Source organism: Polistes dominula, unplaced genomic scaffold (assembly GCF_049000335.1).
Source record: "Polistes dominula isolate Pdom_NZ unplaced genomic scaffold, Pdom_raw_medaka contig_23, whole genome shotgun sequence".
NCBI lineage: Eukaryota > Metazoa > Arthropoda > Insecta > Hymenoptera > Vespidae > Polistes > Polistes dominula.
This window is the reverse complement of record NW_028300963.1, coordinates 3,493,730-3,520,681: the sequence shown is the minus strand read 5'-3', so window position 1 is coordinate 3,520,681 and position 26,952 is coordinate 3,493,730. Positions and strand designations below refer to the sequence as shown.

The 26,952-nt window shown below is 35.6% G+C and overlaps 1 protein-coding gene across 6 annotated transcripts in view; it reads left to right on the top strand.

Moving 5' to 3' along the window:
* LOC107065710 (uncharacterized) overlaps positions 1 to 26,952 on the top strand; it is a 73,575-nt gene that overhangs the window by 25,918 nt on the left and 20,705 nt on the right. For all 6 annotated transcript variants that reach the window (XM_089172700.1, XM_089172705.1, XM_089172702.1 and 3 more), the window contains one exon: positions 5,353 to 5,699. In XM_089172700.1, coding sequence (XP_089028826.1) covers positions 5,353 to 5,699 — 347 coding nt within the window. The remainder of the gene's footprint in view (positions 1 to 5,352; positions 5,700 to 26,952) is intronic.

The window sequence follows — 26,952 nt, the reverse complement described above, 5'->3', positions numbered from 1 at the left end:
TATACAAATATAATAATTTATTTATATTCTAATATTATAAATATTTAAGTATATATTTAATAATAAATATATATATAAAAATACATATATATTTATATACATTATATTAAATAAATTATATTATAAATTATATTAATTATATTAAATATATATATATATATATATATATAGGTATATGAGGAATTAATAACACGTCTACAATAATATTCAATGAAATAAAAAAATAAAAATAAAATAATAAGAAGAGGAAAAAAAAAGGGAAATTTTTCTTTTTTAATCCCCTATTTTATTCCTATCGATACTTCGAGTTATGAGTTAAAGAAAATTCGAGGAGAGGGAACCTCCTCCTGCTCCTCCTCCTTCTCCTCAACATCGTCGTCGTCGTCGTCGTCGTCGTCCTCTTCGTCCTTGATGGGTCATTTCAACGTTGGAAAGGGCTCCGACTGCTTTCGCTCGTACGTTCGTTCGTTCGTTCGTTCGTTCATTCGCCCTTTTCTACCCATGCTGCATGCGATCCTCGGATGCAGGCATGCAAGAGGCTTAAACTGCACGTACAAAGACACACGCTTTTACGGTCTGTCTGTGTGCCTATGTCTTTCTCTCTCACTCTCTTTCTTTCTTTCTTTCTTTCCTTCCTTCCCTCAATATATATGCTTGTATATATGTATATATGTATGTGTGCGTGCAGGACTCGGTGTAAGGGAGTCGTTCGCAAGTGGGTTTGGGGCCCGTCGCGTGTTTTTGTCCCCCGTCTGGCCCCCACCGTAGCTCATCGTTTTTTGTCTGGTGCGCTGCATGCGCTGCACCATCGTAACTCCTCTCTCTCTCTCTCTTTCTCTTTCTCTCTTTCTCTCTTTCTTTTATACTCTCCTTTCCCTCTCTTTTTTATTCTCCATCTTTCGTATTCTTTCTCCCTAACTTTCTATCTCTCTCTCTTTCTCGTTCTTTTATTTTCTCTCACTCTTCTTCTTCGTTTCATCGTCATCGTCGTCATCTTCATCGTCATCGTCATCGTCATCGTCATCGTCATCGTCATCGTCATCGTCATCATCGTCATCATCATCGTTGTCCTGCAAGAGTCCACTCGCACTGTCGGCCCCAGTACATGTGAGTGCACGTGCGTGTGCAATAGGAGGAGGAGGAAGAGGAGGAGAAGAAGATTCGTTCGTTGGAAGCCACCAGTCTCGGTTATGACCTCAGAAAAAGGAGGAGGAGGAGGAGGAGGAGGTGGTGGATACTGGGAGAAAAGAAGTCCACGAAAGAAGAAGATCCTTTCGCGAATATTATTCAATGCACCTGCCGTGTGTTCGTTCATTCTTACGTTTCTTACATGTTCTCTTTAATTATTCTAACAAGTATTGAATTTGTTCATAAAGTAATTTCCTTTGTCTTTTGTGAAAATAAAGACAATTTTTGTTTCGAGATTAAACGTAAAAAAAAAAAAGGAAGAATTTAAAAGAAATAAATGAGATTTGACTACACAGAAAAAAAAAAATGAAAAAGAAATTTAAGTGGTTGGCTAGGAAAGAGGATAGAAGAAAGTAAAGAAGATTCGATCGTAAGAAAAATGAGGAGGAAGGGTTGGGTGGTTTGGGAGGGAAAGCTAATCGAAATATATCTACAAAAAAGGTGCGGGAAGTCTACTGCCCTTTACTCTTTTTTTTCTTTTATACGTTCAACGTAGACGACAACGACAACGACAACGACAACGACGACAACGTCAACGTCAACGACGTGGACACGACGAGGACTTATGGCAGCAGACATCCTAAACGGTCCGTCAAATATTGACACGCAAAATGTTTGCGGACTTAGACGCCAGCCGGCTGTTCCTTCTTGCACAAAAGCTGACCAAAAGCAAACCTTCCTTCCTTCCTTCCTTCCTTCCTTTTCTTTCTTTCCCTTCCTCTTCTTTATATTTCTTCTTCTACTTCTACTATTTCTACTTCGACTTTTTGAACCTTCATCTCTCAGTTTTGTATCTTTCACCTTCTTCTTTACCTTCTATTCGTTTTCGAACTGACTCGCAAAGTAAAGTACGTAGGGAAAAGACCCTATAAATATCTGTGTGTGTGTGTGTATGTATGTATGTATGTCTGTGGAGGTTCTTTTGCACTTTGGCAGTTCAAACACGTCTTACTTCGGGGCGTGGTCGCTAATAATTCTAATAACGAATACTTCGATAACATTACCACCACCACCACCACCACCACCATCACCACAACCATCTTTGCTTTAAGAAGAAACGACGAATATTTTTCACTAACCACGAGAAATTTTCTTTCATTTACTCGATCGTTTTCTCTCCCTCTTCCTTCTACCTCTCATTCCCACCCCACATGCATATACACATACACACGTGTGTATACATAAAAGCCGTTCTTTTTTTTTTCTTCGTTAGAAGAGTGGTTTCATTTTCCCTTTTTATTTTTTTTATTTTTTTATTTCAAGCCTTTCGAAAGGGGAGAGAGGACGACGAAACTGTCTCTGCGTGATGCTTACTACGTTCAAGTGTGTGTTTCAAAGAGAGAGAGAGAGAGAGAGAGAGATAAAAAGATAGATAGAGGACGTTTAACGAGCGGTGGGTGACGAGCCACGTTCAAACCGTTGAACTGGCGATGATGAACGTTGATAAGGTTTTATAGTCGTGTCTCATCCTGTCCCAACCAATCGCGATCACAGAGAATCGTCCTCGTACACACATACATACACACACACACACACACATGCTTGCTGGCATCATTCTCGACAAACTCACCTCGACGAATAATGTCCCATTAGTCCAAACAAATTCTCTCTCTTTCTCTCTCAACGGCTAAATTCCAAATTTGACTTTTATTTCTTGTTCAACGATAAAAAAATAAAAATTGTTCAGTCTTCTCATCCCATGGCTATTTACTTCCCTTAACTCTCATCCTTTTTTTAGCTTCGTGCCTCTAAAATTTTATTTTTTTACTTTTGTTTATTTATTGTGGTGACTCATTGTCCGAGACACCGAAATGAACTCATTCGAAATATGTTTTTTTTTTTTTCATCTACATATATATATATATATATATATATATATATATATATATATTTGTGTGTGTGTGTGTATCATGTAAAAAATTAACTTGGAAGGTGAAAGTATAATGCTAAAACTGTAAACTGTTAAAACTCGAGGCCTCGGATGTTTCATATATTAAAGCTTCCTGAATTTGATGCTATGCTACCTGCAGAAGCAGAAGCAGAAGCAGAAGCAACAGAAGCGAGTTAATGAGCTACCTTATTTATGACAGCTAACAGGTTGAAAGGTTCCTCGTGTTAGTCCCAATCAACCAAACCCACCTCTCTTTTTTTTACCTTCTTTTTTTTTATTATTCTTTATTTGTATATTTTTCTCTATCTCTCTGGTTGACTTTTTTTTTTTTTAGGCACACATTTATCTGGTCGAATTTCATATCGTTTTTGATTAACTTTTGATGTATGACAGAGAAAAGAAAAAATAAAATAAAAAAAAAAAAATTAATAAAGAAATTAAATGTATCCAGAAGCAATTAATTTGTTGTTTAATCTTTCAAGATGAAAAAGATAATGAAGAATCAAAAATGTTCAATTGTACAAGGGTGTTGTTCAATTCTAATACGATTTCAAATAATATCAAGTTCGTATTACAATGTTGATTCTATCTACTATGAAAATTTCAAGTATTTCTATCGGTAAGATTTACATAATAAAGCTATGAAAAATCCAACATCCTGTATATACAGTAAAACGATTTACATTCGTGGGTTATTTGTTGTATGCGACGTACTTAAAAATAAACAATAAAGTCAGATGTTATGCTTATTGCTTATCGTCGATATTACTTTGGCCTACGCGTAATTTGTTTTGTAAGTCGTTCATTCACGATGGGTGTTTAGTCAGTCAACATTTAAACGTCTTACGATTACAACCTACAAGGATTATTCTCTAAAAATAATTGAAATATTTCGGAAATTTTGATTTAAAATATTGCGATTCACAAATGAATTTTCAATAATTGCGATCACGATCGATCAAGTATTTTTTGAATATTTTTATAATACATATAAATCGATTTTAAAGCACTTTTATTTAGTATAATTAATTTAGTATTTATATTGTATATAACACTAGGTGTCATAGCTAGCGACATCAGTAGATATATATATATGTATATAACGATAGGGAAGAGTGAGATGGATGGTTAATGTGAGGAAAATCTTCCCCAAAGAAAGATTGATTTATTAGAAGGTAAATGTTAGTTGTTACCTAATTGTAAGTTAAAGACTTTAAATGTTGTTTCTTGTTTCGTTATAATAGTTAAGTGAATCTGTTAATTCGTTAAATGTTGTAAACATTGTAAATATTGTAAATATAAATCTTGTTTTGTTATATAAACCAATTGAAAACTCATTATAAAACAACATTTTCTGCAAACATTTTAACATGGAAAAGATTAAGGTTTGAGTTTACGGTTAAACCCAACAGCGAATGAAAAATCAAATATTATATGCATAACTTCAATAACTACACCTGATCGACAGAATTTTGAAATACCAGATGACTACCAACCGATAAATTGATACAAAGAGATTATAAATACCTCAAACTATGTCAAGGTGAAAAAAATATTTAATAATAATAAACATCAAAGAAGAAAAATATGGATAACCTTAACAGATAACATATCGAAAGTGTACTTAGATGAAGAACAAGAACTTATAGTTTAAGAATGTTTATCTAGAAGAAATTGTAAACAAAACAAACTGAATTGAAATCTAACGATTCAGACCAAACGTTGGAAAAATTGTTACAGAATCTTCTCGAAGTTAAACTAAGAAAACAAATTATTAATTGGATTAAATAGATTGCTGAGAGAAGACAAAATTTATCATCGTTGCAAAATAAATTTGCGTTACTTCATATCGGTTCTCGAAAGGTTGTATGACAAAATACAAAAAAAAAAAAAAATACGATTGGCTAACCGAATAAATTCGGTTTCTGCAATATTCATCAACGTATGAACATTCAACACGTGTGTATGATGTTCCTTCAATTGAATTCATTTTATTTGATATTTTATTTTTTTCTTATTTTCCAAAACGATCGCATATTTAATTGGTAGTTAGTCGATCAAGTTGAACAACAACAATACACGCTAAAAACAAAACTCATCATGTTATTGGCGAAACGTTGCACAAAATTTAAACACGTAACTTTGAAGTTGGTGTTAGTAATCGATATTGATGCAGTTGAAAATAAAACAAGATGAGAGGAAGATGTGTGAACAAGATTTTGGATTGTTTTTCTATGTAAAATTAATTATTGTCATTGTTGTTAAATTTTTAGTGAGTACGAGCAGTTACGTAGTGTCAGCGGTGCTCGTTTTGACAGTTGGTACGATTTTGGCAATATTGGCAACAGTATCGCATCATCTTCATCATCGTCGATTGGAACCATTAACGGAATCGAATTCTTCCTCTATTTTACATCACCATCGACATCTACATCATCATCATCATCATCATCATTATCATCATCATCATCATCATCACCTTCATCATCATCAACCATTGCAACCATTGCAACCATTGCAACATCGCCAGCATCGTCAAGAAGATCAAGAAAATCCTTTGTCGGTGTTGCATCAGCAACATTCCTTGCTGCAGGATCACCAATTTCATCCTGGAACGCATGTGAGTTTTTTTTTTTAAATAATATTCATTTATTTGTCTTTTAATTATTTTTTATTTCTTCTTTGTATTTAAATTTTCCTTTGTTCGCGTTTGATTCGTCATCGAATGCATTTGATGCATCATCATCAGTTGTTGTTTTTTTCATTCTTTTCTTTCATTTTTTTTTAATTATTATTATTGATAATTAAAGAGAACATTCATTCGTTATATTTCATTTTCTCTCTCTATATATAGATCGGTGATTAACCTTGCCATTGTTACTATCACGTATCCCTAGATAAATAATAATATTTTTCCTGTCTGGAGTGGTTTAAATACTGGAGGTACACGACGTCGTTGACCTTCGACAAGATTATTACGCTATTCGCAGAACTTCGAAGGTTGTCTGTAAAAAATTCTCTCCTGATATCTAATCTCCGTTTCTTTTTATTTCCTTCTCTCTCTCTCTCTCTCTCTTTTCTTTATTTAATATTCTCGCGTACACATAGGCTGACTAACATAAGATGACGGTGTGCAACTGCAAATATCTTCAAGTGCATATATTTTTTGTTGTTTTTTCTTTTCTTTTTTTACATTCATTCTTTCAACATAAGATAGACTGGTAAACGAGGTCACGATTGGCACGCGCTCATCATTTTATTTTATTTTCATTTGTTTTTTTACTTCAACCTATCTCTCTCTCTTTTTGTCTATTAAGTATACAATTATCTATTTATCTATATGTTTGTCAAGCCTTTCACCGAGACGTAGTCTCGTCTTTCTATTTTTCCTGTCATCAAAGAATCACGAAAAAACATGCAAGTGAAATACAATAATAATAATAATAATTATTATTATTATTATTATTATTATTATTATGTGTGTGTGTGTATGTTGTTCAACAATTATATTATAAATATTATATACTACTATATATTCTATATAATAATATGTAAACATGATCATTTTTGACAATATGATAAAAATTATATTGATATTTATTTCATTTAAAATAATATGGTATGAGATAACTGATAAATTGATATTTTTCTTTTCATTTTGATTAACCTTAGACCACTATCATAATTATGAGCACAATTATTGTCACTGAGTTTCTCCGTTTGAAATATACGATAAGACATCTCGTATTTGGGATGTAGGAAAATCTAAACGTTGATCTAAACGTGGTCTCAGTTAGTTTGTTTCTCTCTCTCTCTCACACACTCTTATTCGTCAGGTTGGAAACTTGGAAGTTAGTAGGAACGTTGGTACGCCAAAGTCAAGAGGTTTCCTCATCCAGTAAAGTCCCTATACCTACTACCATCACCAATGAACACACTACCCCTTTCACTTCTTCGTCTTCTTCTTCTTCTACTTCTACTTCTACTCCTATTCCTCTTCATCTCGTCAGTGGTACGCGAACTATTGTTATTGTAGATTGCTTCGCAAATTAGATTAGGGAAGCCCAACCTCCAAACTTGTTTCGCCATGGCAAATAGACGTTAGTAGTGGTGGTGGTGGTGGTGGTTCTACGCGTACGGTTTAAACCATCTACGATGTTTCTAAAGTACCCCCCTGGAGTTCACGAGTTTCCAAATTGTAGAAAAAAAAATATAATAAATAAAAAACATTTTCTATAAAAATATAAAAATAAATTGAACTATTAATTTAAAAAAATTAATTACAATAATAATAATAATAATAATTTAAAAATTAAATAATAATAAATATAAATAAACTGCTATATTTGTATAATATAATATAAGTAATCTAAATTATAATAATTTAGAAATTAAATAATAAAAAATAATTAAACCACTATACTTGTGTGTATAATATCGTAAATGTATCCAAAAACACATCTAAACTAATTTTAATTTTTAATAAAACTTATACTAATTAAAGTTTCTGTCTCTTTCTATTTTTTGCTTTGTGTTCTGTCGATCACAAATCAAATGGAAAGGATTCGATCGTTACGAGAATATAATGTAAGAGAAAATAGGAAAGGAAACTAACGAGAGAGTAATGGAAGAATGGTTTGGCTTCTAAAATTTGCCATAATTCAGGATTTATTCACGAGGGATTCTCTCTCTCTCTCTCTCTCTCTCTCTCTCTCTTCTCTTACTTCTTTGCACGTGGTTTATTAATTCATCATAATAACCGGACGAGGTCGGTCGTACCTATAAATGGGCGAATGCTTGATAGTCACCGTCGATGCAACGTAAAAACTTAATACACCTGAACCGTAAAATAATACTCTACGAACTAGAAATGATTTTCTTCCCTCGAGAACCCCTTTTCCCAACCTACCATCCCCACATATTTTCCACCCCTAATCGCAGAGAGTAGAAAATTACGTGCCACGAGTTATGTCGTTCAATAACATTTTCAAATCAACTTTTTAACGAAAACTTCATTAATAATATCAACTCGAAAAATGTTTACGTACGAAATACTAATTGACATTTTTTTTTATTTTCTTTCTTATAATACGTAAGACACACACTTGTTAGATTATTAAATTACAAAAAAAAAAAAATCCTACGTGGAAAAGTATAGTAGTAAGAAATTATATTCCATTGTGATAATCGTTATCACCATTTGTTTACTTTTCCTTTTTTTAATTCTTTACATTACTAAATACTTTTTGCAATAGCATGATAAAATATAATTTTTATATGGATCTATCTATTATCTGAAAAAAACTAATTGTTCTTAGAATTTCATATGAAATATAGAAACAAGTGTACTTGTCAAAAGTTATAGTGGAAAATAAATCTGTTGATTTTTATGTTTTACAGCATGAATCATCATCTGATATCATTTTTTATGTATGGGATGTAGATGAAATCAAATTACGAACAACTGATCATAATACTCTTTCTTTTATCATATTTGTCAATAATATTTTTATTTCTCTTCGTAACCCACTATTCCATTCACAAAATCATGCGAATTCTATTAACGTGGTTGGTCTCTTTTTAGCATCGAATTTTTCACGATAAATTTTGTCCACGATATTCTCAAAAACGTACGATATTTATTTTCTTTTTCTATTTCTTTTTTTTTTTGTTACTTTCTACTTCCCCCCCCTCGTCCGCCGCTTTTTCTTTCGTAGCTCTTTGCTTTTTGATTTTCCTTCTTTCGATATTTCGAACAAGTACGAAATTGTTGACATCGAAAGTCCCGAAGGTATCTTTTCCGAGGTTTCTTACGAATCCGAGGGTAAAAGCAATGGTCCGATTTGAAATTTATTATGTTTGGATCCTGTCCAACTACAATCATAGCAAAGAATAATGTGAGTGTGGGTGTATATATGTGTGTATAGTTCACGGGTTGGCAAATTCACGAACAACTTTGATCGGTCTAAAGAAAATGGGGGTGGGCTAAGGGGTGGCAAGAAGAATAGAAAGAAAGTAGCAACACGGGAATAAGAAGATCCGTGGGAATCGATAAGAGATATAATAAAATAAAGTCAAGGAATCAAAGAAATAGAAGAAGAAAAAAAAGGAAAAAGATTTGAGCACGTTGCAAGATTTCTAAAAATAATCTCACGTTATTCTCTTCTGTGATTTAAAAAATAAAATATATAGGAGGTTTATATATATATATATAGAATTATAATAATAAAATTAATTAACACTAGATTTACGGATGTTTTGTTCATTATTTTTTAATGACGTAATAACATTGTTTGAATAAAGGATTGAGTAAAGGAATTGAACTAATATTTACGTATATTTCATTACGTAACTAAAAACCAATAAGTTTTCAAAAAATAGTATTTAAATTTTATAAATATATAAAATAATCAAATGTTCAATGAGTCAAATTGGCTCAATTCGTAAATCTAGTGTTAATAATATAATAAAAGAAATAATAATGAAATATAATATAGATATAAAATAATAAAAAAATAAAAAGGAAAATGTCTACGAATCAAATATTAAACTATAAACTATTTTTAATATATCACACACTTTAATTACAAAATTATCAAAGTTGCAATTTACTTGGTTTACTTAACGTAAGATACAAAAAAAAACAAACAAAACACACACACAACAAAAGTGATTATTGAAGTTGTTTTTTCCTCTTAAAAAAATAAAAAATAAAAGAAAAACAGTGTTGCGTTTTCGTAACTAGGTGTTGTTTTCTCTATGTTGCGCATATAGTATAGTCTACATATTGCGTTTGTATCGTCTAGACGGTGTATATTTCCGGAAAAAGCAATAAAGGCGAACCGTTCGTAGCATAAAAGGCGACGGACTCAAGCTATCGAGACATTTACGTTACATACAGAGACGAGTATATATCCCTATGACGTCATTGGTTCTCTTTTTCTTCCGGACACTTATACAGACACACATATATTCATAGATTCTTTGTAGAGTAACGATACATTGGAGAGAAGTGTTTCAAAACTCGTTAATCTGAACAACGAGAACACTTTCAATAATAAAACAAGTAAAACAAGAATTGCTAAAGGTTTCGTAACAATCTGAGAATGGTTTATAGACCTTCTACATTTGTCTCAGATTTTGATACGATTTTTAATTAATACAAGAATTAGCAAAAGAATAATAAATAATATTATTAAACCTTTATTTGTAATAAGGCACGTGTGTTAGATGTTTTTTTTTCTTTTTTTTTGGTTTCTTTAAAACTGCGTAAACATCGTAACACGTGGCATACTCTGTGAGATCAACTTTTCCAATGACGTCATCTGAACGACGTGATAGAATACAAATGAATAGAAAAATGAATAGAAAAAGATGAAGAAAAAAATGAAGAAGAATCTGGAAGATGGTCGGAAACCTCGGCTGACTTGGGTGATGTTAGAGAGGAAAGGAAAAAGGGATAGGTAGCAGGGAGAAGGGATTGAAACGTCGATCCAGCAGGAACCAGCAGCAGCGAACCCTTGAAAGCTCTTTGCTCGTTAATCCGGTCGGTGGCTCGTGAAAAGAGCCACGTTCGCGTATATCTCGAAAAGAGGTGGTTCGTTCAAAGTCGAAACTCGAACCTTGGTCGATAACGGACGAAGACGGATTTCTTTTAAGAAAGAAGGAAGAAAGGATCGAACGAACGAACGAACGAACGAACGAAAATAAAGAAAAGAAAGTACGAGTAAAAACCTTATACTCTCTTTTGCTTTTTTTTTGCTTTTAAAAAAAGTTTCTCTTCGTAGAATGAAATTTTCGAAATAAGAGAAAATACTTTCTTTTTTTTCTATATATATATTGTATATATCTGTATAAAGAATCCCTTAGAGGATTGGAATCCTTTTGGCGATTTTCTCGGAAGATTTTCAGCGTGTGCCTAAGATTATTTTTCGTAAGGATATCAAGGTGCTCTCGGGAGGCCACGTGTCCTCTTTCCTTTTCTTTCTTTCTTTCTTTCTTTCTTTCTTTCTTTTTCTTTTTCTCTTTCTCTTTCCCAGTTCTCGATTTAGATAAAACTGCCCCCGAGGCGTTACCTTTCTCTTCGACCTTACCAACTCACCCTCTCTCTCTTACTCTCTTTGGCGACGTCCTTCTCCACGTGCCGTTCGAATTCAACCCCCGTCAGCCCCCTCGAGGCCTTCAGACTTCAGAACAGAGGGTGTCTACGTTAAGGGTTACCTACCACCACCACCACCACCACCACTACGTCTTCTTCCTAAGGGTCTCCCTTTTCTTTTTTTTTTCCTTTTTCTTTTCCTTTTTTCGGAGCTCGCTGTCTGGGTCGTACTTAAAGCGGAAACGTTAGGACGATATCTTTCTGTCTTCTTTTAACTTTTTCCCTCATCCTTCGATTTATTTCTTCCCGGCCAATTCTATCCCACCCTTTCTCCCTTCTTTTTCCAAGTGTGTGTGTGTGTGTGTTTTTTTTTTTGTTCTCTTTCTTTTTCTTTTCCCCACCTTATAGGAAAAAAAACTTTACCTTCGTGATCCAATTCCAAAGAGGCTAATTTTGTTTTTACGTCTGTACGATTTTCAGACTTAATCCTCAAGCAACCCTCCTCATTCTTGGATATTAAACGTCTTTAACATATATATATATATATTTCTCTTTCTATATGAAACATTTTAATCGCATAAAACGCGTAATATACAAAATGACGGTAATTCATTTTCATGTGTCAGTAAAGCCCATGCTAGAGTGAGAGAGAGAGGGAATGAGAAGGACAATGGGGTGACATTAGCCCTTGAGAAATATTTGATAACGGGCTCGTGAACGGGGCGTGTCGAGCATCCCCCTATCTCATAGGCTAATATAGGGTAGGACTACGTTGTACGATATATCGACTAACAGTATGACAGCCAGATTTCCCTCTCGATTTTCTCTCGGTCGTGGCTGACCCAACACAAAAGAGGAAAAAGAGATAGATATAGATATAGATATATTCTTTACACCCTTTTTTAGCAAACCACCAACACGAGATTCTCCATACCACTCACAAACACGCATCACCCATCATTCGCACGTTTTTTCCTTCCTCTACCTTTTTTCTTTTCTTTTATATTTTTTTAATCGACGGGGTAATGAAAATATCCCTTTCTCTTTTCTTTTTTTCAATTAATTAATTATTTTATAAATAAATTAATGCAAGTAAAAACCTAGCTGTATGCGAATGCAACGTTGTGGCAAAATTTCAAAACTTACTTTTTTTTACAAATTTTTATATTTTTGGAAATTAACGATTAAGCACGAACAAAATCTACACTTTTCTACATATTTTTATTTATATTTATATATTTTGTCTCTTTCATCTATTTTCTCTTTTTGATTTTGATTTTAATTAACTTTGATTTTCTTTTTATATCGTCGAGAGTCACTTGGAAATTGACTCAAAACTATTTTTTCCCCCTGTTTTTTTATCCTATTCCGACGCGTTTTCACGCGGAATTCGGAAACGATAAAACGAGTAGACGATAAAGTCGAACCATTCCGTACTCTCTTATCTAAACTAACGCAAAACGACAGATCGTAAGAGGACAAAAAAAAAACAGAGAGAGAAAAAGGCGACCACTACTACCTACTACTACTACTATTACTACTACTACTACTACTACTCGATCTAGTATAATAAAAAGACTAATACTTTTTTTCTTTCACGGACGAGTGATACCGATTAAATAGGAATTTACGTAGGCGAGAGAGATATTTATATTCTCAAATATATTCCCATTTTCTATCTCTCTTTCTCTTTCTCTTTTTCTCTTATCACGATCACTTTAATATTTCTATTATCCATTTTTGTTACCTCGTTCTAGGATAACGCATACGTATATGCATATATATATATATATATATATATATATATATATATATGAAAATATTCGATATAAATTGTAAACTCGCTATACGATAAATTATAATACCAATTTATATATTATTTATACGATATGAGATTATTCGAACAACATTTAAACGAGAACATATCTATGTTGTGTTATCATTTTCTTTATTTATTTTATTTATTTTATATAAATACATTTTGTAGTATGCAATTAAACGTAAGATAAATTAAACTCGTTAAATGCAACGACGTACGTATACTGATAAATATTATACCTCCCCTTTCCTCCCTCTATAAACATTGAAAGAGACGTATAGTTATCAATATTTGATAAAAGCATCCTAAAAAATGCCTCTAAATTCCCTAGAATTTTTCTTCTCACGGAAACTCGTTTGTTCTTTTATTCTTTTCGTTTACTTCGTTCACCGGAACTCGGTCAGATTAGGGGTGTGGGGGGGGGAGGGGAATATTTTCAGACACAGACAAAGTACTCAAAAATAAAAGACAAATATTTTAGTTACAGTTGTAAAAATGTACGTCACAATTCTACCAACGATGCATAATTTTCATCGGTTTGGTTGTTGCAAGTGGACATGAAAGTTTAATTCACAAGGGATATAAACAAAACGTATTCCATGCACGTAGATGCACGAGGTGAGTCTACGCTTTTGTAAGAGAAGTAGGAATGGGTAGGGAAGAGGGGTAGAGGGAGAGGAGGTGGAGGAAGAGGGATGAACTGGGGATACCAACAGTCCTATTTTCCTTTTACAACGACAGATGATCCTTCCTACGTGACAATTTAATGTCCCACCTTATTCCGTAATTCATTTTCAAATACTTACATGTAACATTCAACGTGACATCGATAATTATACATCATGAATCAATATTACATTATTCTATCATTTAATACGATATGTAACTATTCAACCCCTTACGAAAAAAGACTCGTTAGTTTGATTATTGTAAAAAAAAAAAATAAATAAATAAATAAATAATATTTAAAAACAATTAGACAAAAATTTCGATCGAATGTTAGGTAAAAGATTAGTCCACGAATTTCTACGAAAACATAATGGGATATGGAATGGAATAGAAAAATTTTTTAATATGGAAAATAATAGGATCTTGTTTATCTGTTTTAGCTAACGTTAGGTGTCCTAGACCTAGTAAATCCTTAGTAATCCTGCGTTTGGTGACGTTTCAATCTTTTTTCTTTGAACAGTAGCTACACCAAGTTTTAACAGAGAAATTAATCCGAAATTTTTTCACGTTACCTGCCAAAATACTCCTTCGCCTAATTGTAGGTTGTATGAAAGACAAAATATATTATATAAAATAAAAGAAAAAAGAGAGATAGAATGAGAAAACACACAGTAAACTCACTCTCTCCCTCTCTCTCAGTTAGCCTTGTCTGCTGCTGTTGCTGCTAGAGATCGTTACTTTGACTCTGCTGAAAGAGAAAGAGAGAGAGAGAGAGAGAGTGAGAGAGAGTGAGTAAGGGGGAAAAGGACGTAGGGGTATGAGAAAATGGGGTGGGGACCGGAGCAGAACCGCAGACCGCGTCTGCGGTCCTTCCGCCTGCCGCTCCGCTACTTTTTGGACTTTCCTGCACGTGTCCGTTTCTCTCTCTCTCTCTCTCTCTCTCTCCCTCTCTCTCACCCCTTCCCCTCTCACTCGATATGTTTATCGATCGCCTCCTCCTCCTCATCCTCATCCTTCTACAACCCCCCTCCCCCTATCCCAACCCGTTGTCGGAGCATCCGGACGATGAATTAAGCCTTCGACCACGAAAGTGGAATTCTAATCGCCTCCTCCAGCTCTCTTTCTCTCTCTCTCTCTCTCTCTCTCTATGAGTGTTTCTCTTTCTCTCTTTGGTCCGTCTGTCCTTTCGACGCAAACTACTACCCTTCTCCCTTTAGCCCTTCCCCTAAACCAATCTCCACTCTTCCTTTCGTATCCCATTCTTTATCTTCGTGTTTCGTTGCTAGATGAATCAGGGGAGAAGGGGATTGTTTGGGCTTTGAAACAAACGAAATCGCAACCCTCATGTTTCTTCGAACGGGTTAATAAAAACTGGTTGAAATATTATTTGGTTTCTTTTTCTTTCACGCGACATTACTCAAAAAATAAAGTGCAGATTCGATGATGTACGTATTAACAGCCCGTACAGTAGGGAAAACATACCCGTAGCGAAAAGGGTTAAAGTGAAATAACAAAAATTGGATAATGTTAAGATTAACTTGATCGTTTGGTTTATGTCAGGAATATTAATGTATACAAATAAATTCAGATATTTGATCTTTAATCAATTTATTATGGTAAGTGTTGATCAGAGATTATATGAATTTTAACATTCTCCAATTTCGATTTTTTCACAGTAACGTGTATATATATATATATATATATATATATATATATATATATATATATATATATATATATATATATATGAGGAAAAGAGAAACGATTATTTGAAAAATAAAAAGAACAAAAAGATGTAACCTTAGCGATCTGTTCACATGGTAAAATGAGTGACGTATCGAACGTGTTCGTTCGTTCATTCGTTGGTTCGTTCGTTCGTTCGTTCGAATGCGGCAATATCAGCGTGAGTTAACGGCGCCTGAAGGCAGTATGGTGAAAGCCGATCGTCTAGACGTGAACATCATCGACGGTGGTGATGGTGTCGATGTTGCGACAATTCGAAACCGCGAAGTCTTTCGAGGAATCGTGTGACACCGATTCTCTAAAACGTTTCAACGGTTCTGCTCATCTTCTCCTATTCCTCTCCTCTCCTCCATTCTCTTCTCTTTCACATTTGTATTCCATAGTCATTCGAGTTTCTACAAAATCCTCTTTTCTTCTACATTCTTCTCAACGATTATATAAAATATATATAATAATTAAATGTATAATATAAATATATTATAATTAATATAAAATAAAATTTACTATATTACATTATATATATATATATATATATATATATATATATATATATATATATATATATATATATATATATATATATATATATATATATATATATATATATATTTGATATTTATTTAAATATAAATTTAAATATATATGTATATATATTTAATTATTTAATGTTTTAATTATTATCTATTTATACTTATCTATACTAACCCAATAATCACAAACACAAACCCATGCCGAATCGAAGAAGAATCGTAAAACGGGTTGATACAACTAGGAAATCGTTTTTAAACGGGTCGCAACTTTCCTACCTTGAAATCGTCGTTGACCTTCGTCCAAGGTGAAGGAAACAGAATATAACGTTTAAAGGTCGCGATGCAAGAGAGAAATTTTTCTCGATTTTATCCATTTTATCGTTGTAATGTAGTAACCTCGATAGAAGAAGAGGATTTTTAAAAGAACCTCGACCCAGTCCCACGTTTGTCACGAGGACAATTACAAACATTTCAACTACTACACAAATACCAACATGATGACTATGAGATGTGTTTTGTAAGTAAGAAAACTGTCTCCGTTAATTCTTGACCTCGTCCTAACCATTCTTGGATAAAAGTCGACGAACGAGACGAGACGAAGTTTTGCGATGATGGTCAGAATACGAGGAACGAACGAGTTCCTCCTCTTATGCTCGAGATAAACAGGACTTGCATACGAGGAATTTGCATACGAGTTGGTAGTAGTCCTCCACATAGTCGTCGTTGTCGTCGTCGTCGTCGTCTTCTTCTTCGTCGTCGTAGGACGACCTGTCGTTCTCGTCCAGTCAAGAAACGAGTCTTTCTCTTCCCCTCTCCACCACCTCACCACCCTCGCGTTTTACCTCCTACCAAAGTATTCTTAAAATAGTTTTCGATCGTGTCTGCTTTTCTTTTCTTTGCTTTGCTTTTTCTCACTCTCTCTCTCTCTCTCATACTCTTGTACTCTTTTCACTTTATCTACTACTTTAACACGGTTTGGGCAGATGGCAGATTTTCTAAACCCTTTTGTGGGTAACTGGTATGGTTCCTAGGTCTTCATTTTTAAAGAGAAGAAGTTGAGAGGAGGAGAAAGAGGAGGAGGAGGAAGAGGAGAAGGAAGAGGAGAAGGAAGAGTCCTTGGGACAAATGTGTCTGCTCTCGAAGCACGATGCTGACAAATGACTTTTTTAGAGGCCCCCAGACGAAAAGGGTTCTCTTTTCGTCCTTCCAACTTTCTTTCTTCGTCTAGTCTCTCTCTCTTTCTCTCTCGTGATTATCTCGATTCGTAAATTACGTATGCAATGTATTACATGAAATAGAAAAATAAAAAGGGGATAGAATAAAATGATATTATACACACAAGGACACATATGTGCCCTTTTTATTTTTCATTTTTGTTTTTGTTTTTATGGTACGCTATTTTCGAGAAAATGTCTTGCAACTATAGTACGTCATACTTTTATTTTCAACCCTCGCGAATTGACGCGTTCCCAGAAGAACAAAAAAAAAGTTGTTGCAGTTTTTTTTTGTTTTTTTTGTTTTTTAGAAAAGAGGGATGAAAAATTCTATACATTTGTAAAAAGGTCAAAGTTTTTTGTTTTGTTTTAAAAAAAAGTACGTCCTACGTAGTAGGAAAAAAGATTTCCCAGGTGTTGCGTTAAGGAACAAATTCGTACTACGAAATCCATTAATTAATCAAAATGATCCCATCGTTGTTAATAATTTAAATACTACGATAAAAGAAAATAATTATGTACGTACAGTAATTCAAAGTATATATACCTAAAAAATCGTGCGTGAGATTTATCTTTTCTTTTCTATCGTGAAATTTTAATCGTTTTTGCTAGCGTTTGCGGTGTATCATCAATCGTATCTCGTCAACCCATAAAACGGGTCGACGATTGTCTAGACGATTACGCGATACTACAGACAGGTATTTTATCGTGAATGAAAAAAGGGACATTTAATTGAAAACCCATAGAAAATAGTGTGCTGCTACAACTGCTGCAACGTGAAAGGGGATAAAGAATACAAAACAAAAGAAAAAAACACGTGGAACGTAAGAGAAAGAAATTTCGTATTTTTTCAATCGTATATGATACCAACTTTGAAAAAAGAAAGAATAAAAATAAAAAAATAACAAATCATTATCATTTGCAATAGTGAGGAAGAAAATGATTAGAATTGTACGCGTTCAAGCGGGATTCCTCTTAAAAACTGGACTAGAAATTTATTACTGGTCACCATTGATGATAATGGTGATGGTAGTGGTAGTAGTAATGTGTATTTCTAGCCAGGCAGAACCAACCAACAGGATGTTCTTCGACCACTAACAAAATGACGGACTCGAAGTTTCTCGCACGACTTCCGCCACACGGATAACGCGCTGAAACCGCTTCCAGGAGAGCTAATGACGCGTAGTGCGATTCGTGGGAAAGTGCAAGCAGCGATTCCACGGATAGATTTTACGCTTGAGGGACTAGCTTAGGCATCGGGATGCGTTAGAGTTACTCCGGCTTTTAATTAGGCCAGTCTCTGGTATTAACGTTACTACTACTAAATTATTGCTCTTATCTACGCTCGTTTACTACTCTCTTGCTACATGTTCGTAACTATATTTCTTTTTATTTTTCTTTATCATTTTCATTAACACAAATCTCATTTCTATTCTAATAAACTTATTTCATTCTTGTATTATTATTATTATTAATATTATTATTATTATTATTATTATTATTATTATTATTATTATTATTTTTATTTTATACAATTAAATTGCGAACGAGATGATTTCTTTTTTTTTTTTTTTTTCGTATGTACGATCATTCCTAGTAGCAAGATCGTAAAAGCGTGTAAGTAAGTAAACAGTTTTAACCTGAATTATATAGTATGGTTATATGTATAGTAGTCTTCTTTAGAATGCTGCCAGTTCGCGTATCTCATTCTCCCATGTAAATCCTTCCGCATTATCTGCCGATCCATCTAGCTATCATTAAAGTAACCATCTTACATAGTAAGCGTTAACGTCAAAGAAAAAAGTTTTAAACCTGGCTACTCTCTCTCTTCTCTCCTTTTTCATCTTCATCTTCATCTTCATCTTCTTCATCTAACGAGCATCACCGTCGTCGTGTCTTTTCCTTCTATCTTTCTTTTACACCTTGCATTATCGCGCGATAAACTCAGCCTGTCGCTTCTCGGAAAGCGGCTCTTTAAGCAGATAGCATAGTGATAGTATTATTACAGTTATTATTATCATCGTCATCATCGTAGTAGTAGTAGTAGTAGTAGTAGTAGTAGTAGTAGTAGTAGTAGTAGTAGTAGTGTAGTAGAAAACGTGAGGTCGTTCGCGAGAAACAAGCATGATCCGTCAGAGCGTAAATTTCCGTCAGTTTTCTAGATCGTTAACGTCATCCTTTTTCAACTTTACACACGCACACACACACACACTCTCTCCACACTCTTTCTCTTTTATCTCTATCTATCTATCTTTCTAATTATTGCAATTTTTTTCTTCCTTTCTTTTCTCAATTTTTTAATAATACACATTTTATACAACATTTTTTTTTCTAACTCATCATCGTTTAACCATTGCCCTCAACTTTTGTTCATTAATTTATTTTTCATATATAAATCATCTTTTCTTAACAATTAGTACGACGAACCAACCTATCTTAATCTTCTCTCATTTGTCGAATTTTTTGTTCATTTTCATTATCAGAACAAATGTGAATTCTTTCGAATATTATTATCATTATAAATGTTATATATATATATATGTGTGTGTATGTCTTGAAAGAATCTTTCTCTTTCTCTTTCACATTCTTTATCTTTCTTTTTCTAAAGGGAAAGATTGTGGGCCGATTTAATGTCTCATTTATCCACTTGTAATCTCGAGACAACGGTTATTGTGTCTAAAAGTCTCGACTAAGGCTCGAACTTGAAGAAGGAGGAATGAGATTCGAGACGACGAGTGAATCAAAGCTCGAGTACACCACCGGCTACTCTTTCTATCTCACTTGCTTACTCTCATTCCCTTATCTCTCTCTCTCTCTCTTTCACAAGAGTTCTCGCTTATTGTGTCTAATGACTCAGACGTTGGTTTATACTCGTCTCTTTCTTCGTTTCTTTTTTTTATTTATTTCTTTTTTTTTTTCTTTTTTATTATCCTCTTTCTTTCTCGCTCATTCTGACACACACTTCTCTCTTTTACTTACTTACTCTCTTCGGCTTTCCCCTTTCCCTTCCTCTCATTCTCCAGACGTGAAGAAGTAGACGAACGGACAGACACATAGACAGACGGACAGACAGTGGCCAGACACTCGTCGTACGTACGTTCGCCTTGTTGTTTTAACCCTTTTCTTCTTCTTCATCTTCTTCTTCTTTTCTCTTTCTTTCTATGCACTGTTACTGTCTCTCCTCCTCCTCCTCCTCCTCCCCCTTTCTCTCCCTATCCCACATCAACCAACACAACCCATTTAGGTCAATAGTCGTAGTATGGTCGTGGCCTTTTTTTCGCGATCGCGTGCACGAACTCGATTCGAACTCGACGTAACGAGCTTTTATTAGCTCGCCTTTGAGATTTAGTACACACACTAACATTGCTACTCTGAGTACTCTACTTCTCCTCCCCCTCCTCCTCCCCCAACCCTTTTTTCTCTTCTTCTTTTACTCTTTAGGTTTTTTTTTTCTTTCTTTCTTTTCGAGGATCGATCGTAAACTTTGTTGATCTCAAACCATGGGGTTCGAAATGTACTTGGTTGCTTGGTTGCTTGGTTGATCGCTTCGTTCAGTTGGTACTCGAGGTCGGTCACCCCGTAAAGAAGAAGAAGAAGAAGAAGAAGAAGTTGAAGAAGTTAAAGACGAAAAGGAAGAAGAGTGGAAAGAGGCTGACCAGTCAAGTTTATTCTCTGCAGTCGACCAGTATCTTCTTCTTCTTCTTCTTCTTTTAAGACTTGTTCTTCTTTACTTCATTATCTTCTGCAACTTCTTCTTGCTCTTCATCCTCTTATTTTACTTTTATTTGTTCGTTTATTCTATCAACTTTCATCGAGTCGAAAAATGTACCACCGTACGGTCAGATTCAAGGGTCAAGTTGAAAAAGGGTTGTTTGATGACGATTAATTAATCAAAGTATACGAACAATTGTACGTAACTATAAAGGATTATTTTCTTTATTCGATATAATAATAATAATAATAATAATAATAGAAAATTTACATCGTAGGAAAATTGGACAGGTGAAAAAAAAAGATAGATTTAATTAGGGATAAAAAAATATTTGAACATTTATCTCTATTACAATTTTGACGATGATTTTCGATCGTTATCATAGTCGGTAAGATAAAAGTAGAATCGTCGTCCTTCTTACTCGACAATGCACTTCCTTTCCGCTTGGGGTGCGTCGCGTTATCTCGAAAATTACCCCTCTCATTTTATTCTTCTTCTTCTTCTTTTTCTTTTTCTTCTTCTTTAATATCACGGTCCGGCTAATTACGAACGCGCGAAAAATATTCTTTAATTACCGTTTCCCCCTCCGTTTTTCTCATAATCAACGCTTCCGTGAAATGCGACGCGTCGTAGAAGGAATAGGGAGACTGAGAAAGAAATAAAAAAAATAAAAAAAAGAATAAGAGAGAAAGAGAGAGAATAAAATTACACGCGAGAGAAGAAATACGTCAAAAAACATATTCAGAATTGAAGATCATTAAAATTAGACAAATGATTATCACCGTATTTTCGTGTTCGATTCGATTATTCGTTGAAATAAAATAATCGAAGGGGTGTAAAAAAAAAAACCCCCAAAAAAAGGAAAGAAATATAGAACGTCTCGAATGAAGATTACAAGAAAGGGACGAGACACGATCACTGGCAGATTCGTACGTTTTCTTACTCAAGCGAAAAGAATGTGAGTTATTCCGCGCGCGCGAAGCATCCTCTGACACGACACGAGTAAGATTGAGAGAAAGAGAAGGAGGAACGGTGTAAAAAGGAAAAAAAAACAGAAAACAAGAAAAAGAAAAAAAAGAGTAAGAGAGAGAAAGAGAGATTTTAGATATACGTTAGTGGGAGGAGGAAAACGTGGGTGGATGCGTGTACGTAAATAGACGAAAAGTTACGGCACGGTTCGTTTTCACGCGTTGTTACGCACACTTCGGGGTGTCTTTGTAAAAAAAAATAAAACCTATTGGAAACATAAAAAAAAAAGGAAAAGAAAAAGGTGGTGGTGGTGGGGAATTTACGTTTGAGACTATTTAAATCTGAACGATTAAAAAAAAAATGTACATCGAAAGAAGAAGAAGAAGAAGTAGGAAAATCCAAATTCGAAGGAAGGAAGAATCGAAACTACACACACAGCATCCACCATGTAATAGGGGGTTGCAAAGCGTCGCGACACCGTCGCGACACCACCACCACCATCACCACTGCTACCACCCTTCCACCCTTGTTCCCCACCCCCCGTTCGACGCTCTACTCGTTTTTCGATGGGCTACAAAGGGGTGTCGGGTGATCGTTTTCCGCATACACCACATTATATGTACATACATATATATATACATATATACTGTTGTATATATTTCCTAACCCCCTACCCCTTTCCTTACTAGTCTTCTCTTCTTTCTTCTTTTTTTTTTATTTTTCTCCCATTTATTTTTTCTTTTTGTTTTTTTTTTCTTCTTTCTCTCTCTCGCTCTTTTTTTTTTTTGACACTCGCTTCGGGTGTCCGGTAGAATCGAAGCACACCCGGGAGACCAATATCGAGGCACGTCCATTTCGCGCTGCAGATTATTTGGAACGTTGTTAGGGGGAGAAAAAGAGAGAGGGAGAGAGAGAGGGAGAGAGAACGAGCTTGAACACGACGCGTGCTGGGATCGAGCGCGCGTAGGTCAGGCATTCTCGACCATCTCTACATATCTCTCCCTCTCTCTCTCTCACTTTTTCACAGGCCAGACTATCGATTTCATCAAAATTTAATACGACTGCGAACTACCTTTTTCTCTCTCTTTCTCTTTCTCTCTTTCCTTCCCTCTGTAATGTTGGCAGGACGAAGAAGAAGAAGAACAAGAAGAAGAAGAAGACGTATAGACGGTGTGTCCCGTTTGGAAGACGTTTCCTGTCCCTCCTTTAGCCCTTAAAAGAATATTTTTCTATTTTTTTTTTGTTCATTTTCAAGAAGATACTTACTACTACACTCATTCTACCTTATCAGGTTTTTACCGTACACACGTATAAGAAAATATTTTATAAAAATAAAACTAGATAGTGATATAACGTGTTTATGTTTAAAAAAAAAATGTAAAAAAATATTCTCCGACATATAGGAAAATTCAAGAAGAATATACGCGTTTTACGAATTTACTCAGGCGTATTAGAATCGTCAGATTTATCGTTCCCTTACGATTCGGAATATCAAAGAGTTCCTCGCCTCGTCTCGTCTCGCCTCGCCTCGACTCACCTCGCCCTCATATCCCACCCTCAAGTCGTATTCGTTCTTTCTTACTTTTCTTCGAATATTCTCTCGCCCTTTTCGAAACTACACCATACCCATCACCACTATCACCAACACCATTGCCGTCGATGTAGTATAACCTACGTTATCGAACCTTCTTTTCTTATTCCCAATTTTTCTCAACTTTCGATTAAACGATCTCCCGTCACAATTCTTTCTCTTTTTGCAGAATATCAAATAGTATATCTTTTATTCAATTTTTCTTCTACCCTTCTTCTTCTTCTTATTCTTCTATCGACCATTACATTGATTGTCTATCGATATATTCGTTAATAATTTTCAATCAATAGGTATGGGATAAAGAAGGGGGATGATTTCAAATGGAAAAGAAAAATGAACGAACGTAAAGAACAAAAAACAAAAAGAAGAAGAAGAGGAAAAAGTGAAGCTGATTCGCAACGTTTCTTCTTCTCCTCTCGATGTAACCAAGTGAAGTTAAAAAGGGGAAGGGGGAGAGGGACAGAGATACACAGAGAAATACGAACAAAAAGAGAGAAAGAGAGAGAGAGAACGACGAGACGCTACGAAAACGACGAAGAGATGGGATAAGGGGTGATGAAGGGGGAAAGGGGGAAGATAAGGAGAGGTAGTAGTCGTAGCGACGGCCCTGAGATATGATAGCCGGTTATCATACTTCCCCGCTGTACCTCCGTAACCCTCCCTCCCTTCCCTTCGCTCCTTCTTTTGCCCACCATCCCCTCTTTTCCACCGTCTCGCCGACAACCGGTCGTCTAGACGGCGCGCACACACTGACGCGCCTTCGCATCGTCCCTCTCTCTCTCTCTCTCTCTCTCTTTGCACTCTCTACCCTTCCCCCTGCATCCCCCAACCGACCCTTCTTCTCTCGCCCTTCTCCCTTCCACACCCTCCCGCTCTTTTTCTTCCTTCGTCCCTTACGATAGAGTCGCGAATCGGAAGGAAAGCAGATTCTTTTTTCTTATTATTCTTTTTCTTATTCTACTTGTGTACTTTTTTTCTATCTCATTCCCTCGCGAATTTATTTTCTTTTTTATTTATTTAATTATTTGTATATTGAATTTTGTCGATTTGTTCAATCAAATATCGCTTATTCAATTGAAAGTTCGTATTATTTAAAAGTACCTCGTTTTTTTTTAGGAAATGTCAAAATTTCGCAAAATATAATTTAACTTTCGAAAAAAAAGACAGAACAAAAGAGAAAGAGAGAGAGAGAGAGAATCAATCTAGAGTAGGATCGACGCTAAAGTTGCGCGTGCACGCATATCCGCGAGGTGTATGAGCAAAGAGAGAGAGAGAGAGAGAGAGAGTAGGTGGGAGTTTAAAGTAAAAGAGAAGGATGAAAAACAAGGAGGAGAAGAGCAGGTGGCAAAGGATAGCAGTGGGGGAACCCTCTGAGTGGTCTTCTCTCTAGCAAAAAGAGAGAGAGAAAGAATAAGAGCGCGCGGGGTTTAGGGGGTAGGGGTAGAGCTACAGGGCAGAGGAGAAAAAGGAAGAAAGGTAGGAGAGGTAGAGAGAAAGGAGAGCGTTGAAGGAGGAGGAGGAGGAGGTGGTGGTGGAGCAGGAGGAGGGCGGAGGAAAGAGTGTGAGTGGCACGCGCTGCTTTCGAGTCGTCAAAACAGAAAGCGACAGTCGGTCAAAACGACATTAGAGAAAGAAAGACCGTGAGATGGTAGTCGTCGTTTTGCCGTCACTGCTCGCGACCTTGGCCGAGGTAAGGTCAACTTCTGAGGCTCCTTAAAGCGCGTCTCTTCTGCAGTTTCACGAGACTACCTACATATCTTTCTTTATCTCTCTTTCTCTTTCTCTCTCACACTCGCCTTCGCATTCGTATTCGCATTCGCATTCGCATTCACATTCGCATTCGCATATTCGCATTCGCTTTCTCTTACTGTTCTTCCACAACGCATGATTTCTCGACTGTGGGTTGCGTCTGTGAGACTTTAGACTGTCTCTATCTCTTTCTCTCTCTTTCACTCTCTTTCTCTCTCTCTCTCTCTCTCTCTCTCTCGTTTAATGTCACAGTAAAAAATGGGGGAAACGAGCGTCTGTTGGGTACCCCCTAGACGACGTTTATATATATATATATATATATACGTGTATTTGTACGAGATTATCGCAATCGAGGGCATTACCAATCCTCTTTCCCTCTTTCCCTCTTTCTCTCTCTCTCTCTCTTTCGCATGCTCGTTCGATTTTCGCCTAATGATTTCATTGATTTAAACGATTTCACGATTGGAATCGGAGAATCGGCATATCGATCGGAACGTTGGTACTAGTATTATTAAACCTGTTATAATTTCAAGGGTAATTTTTCCCTCGATTAAAAGGGGGTAGAGAGGTACCTACTTTCGAATCAATGAAATGAAAAGAGAGAGTACGCACTATATGTACGGGAACTTATGTTGAAATTCTAAAGTACCAACATTCGATTTTTCATATTTTTTCTTTTTTCCTACTTCATTCGTCAAATCGAAAGAATGAATTAACTTCCAACGTTGAAAATCAAGACCACCCTCTATCTCTTTTTTCTTGTCAGTTTCTACGTACATTGTATCATACATACTCATATATACATATATATGAGTCGTTTGCGAAGTCTCGTCTCTCGTAGGTCACCTGCCACCGCTTCGCGGCTGATTTTTCCGTCGCCCGTGCAAGACACGAACGAGAATGAGGAGAAGGAGAGGGAGATGGTGGAGATTGTGGCGGAGGTGGTGGAGGTGAGTCGAAGAAGAGGGTGGAAGAGGGAGGGAGCCGACCGGCTGACGATGGTCGTGTCGAGCTACACGAGAGAGTGTATGAGAGAGGAGAAAGGGTGGTACGGGAGCGTCGCGTCGTCCTCTTCGTCGATACGCACACACATGCATGCACACATACCACACGCTGCACTTACACATTCAACAGAGAAAACTCCGAGAGACAAATGCGCAGTGGTGGGGCTAAACGCGAGCGCCTTGCGACGCCGAGTGGGGTAACCCTGAGTGGTGGAGGTAACTCGACGGTGCTGCGGCCTGACAGCCACCGGACGAGTTCAGTCTGCCGTCGGACTTAGGACGAGTTGGGTTTCGTTGTGCGCGAATATATACGCGCATTTTTCGCACAACGAAAAGAGACACGAAACTACACGACACACGACTTAACACACAACTCTCTCGTTCTTCGTATTCTTTATACTTATTCTACTATCATTTTACTTTCAACTATATTTCTTTATCGTTATTATTATTATTATTATTATTATTATTGTTATTATTATTTTTATTTGTCATCCACGTCGGTATCGTCGTCCTATCATTCCACAAAATCTACCTTCTATAAATATACACCGACACGTTCCATTCGATATCGTTCCATCGTCCTTCTATCGTGTAAACGAAGAATCCAACTAAAAAGACAGATAAAAAGTTAAATACCGATATTCGCGAAATAACAACACGGGCGTGCACACAAGGAGATATTCGCGTATTGGATGCAATAGAAGAATTGTGACATTTCCGTGAATCATAGATCGATGGAAATTGGCCAAAATATATTGGAAGAAATAATCGT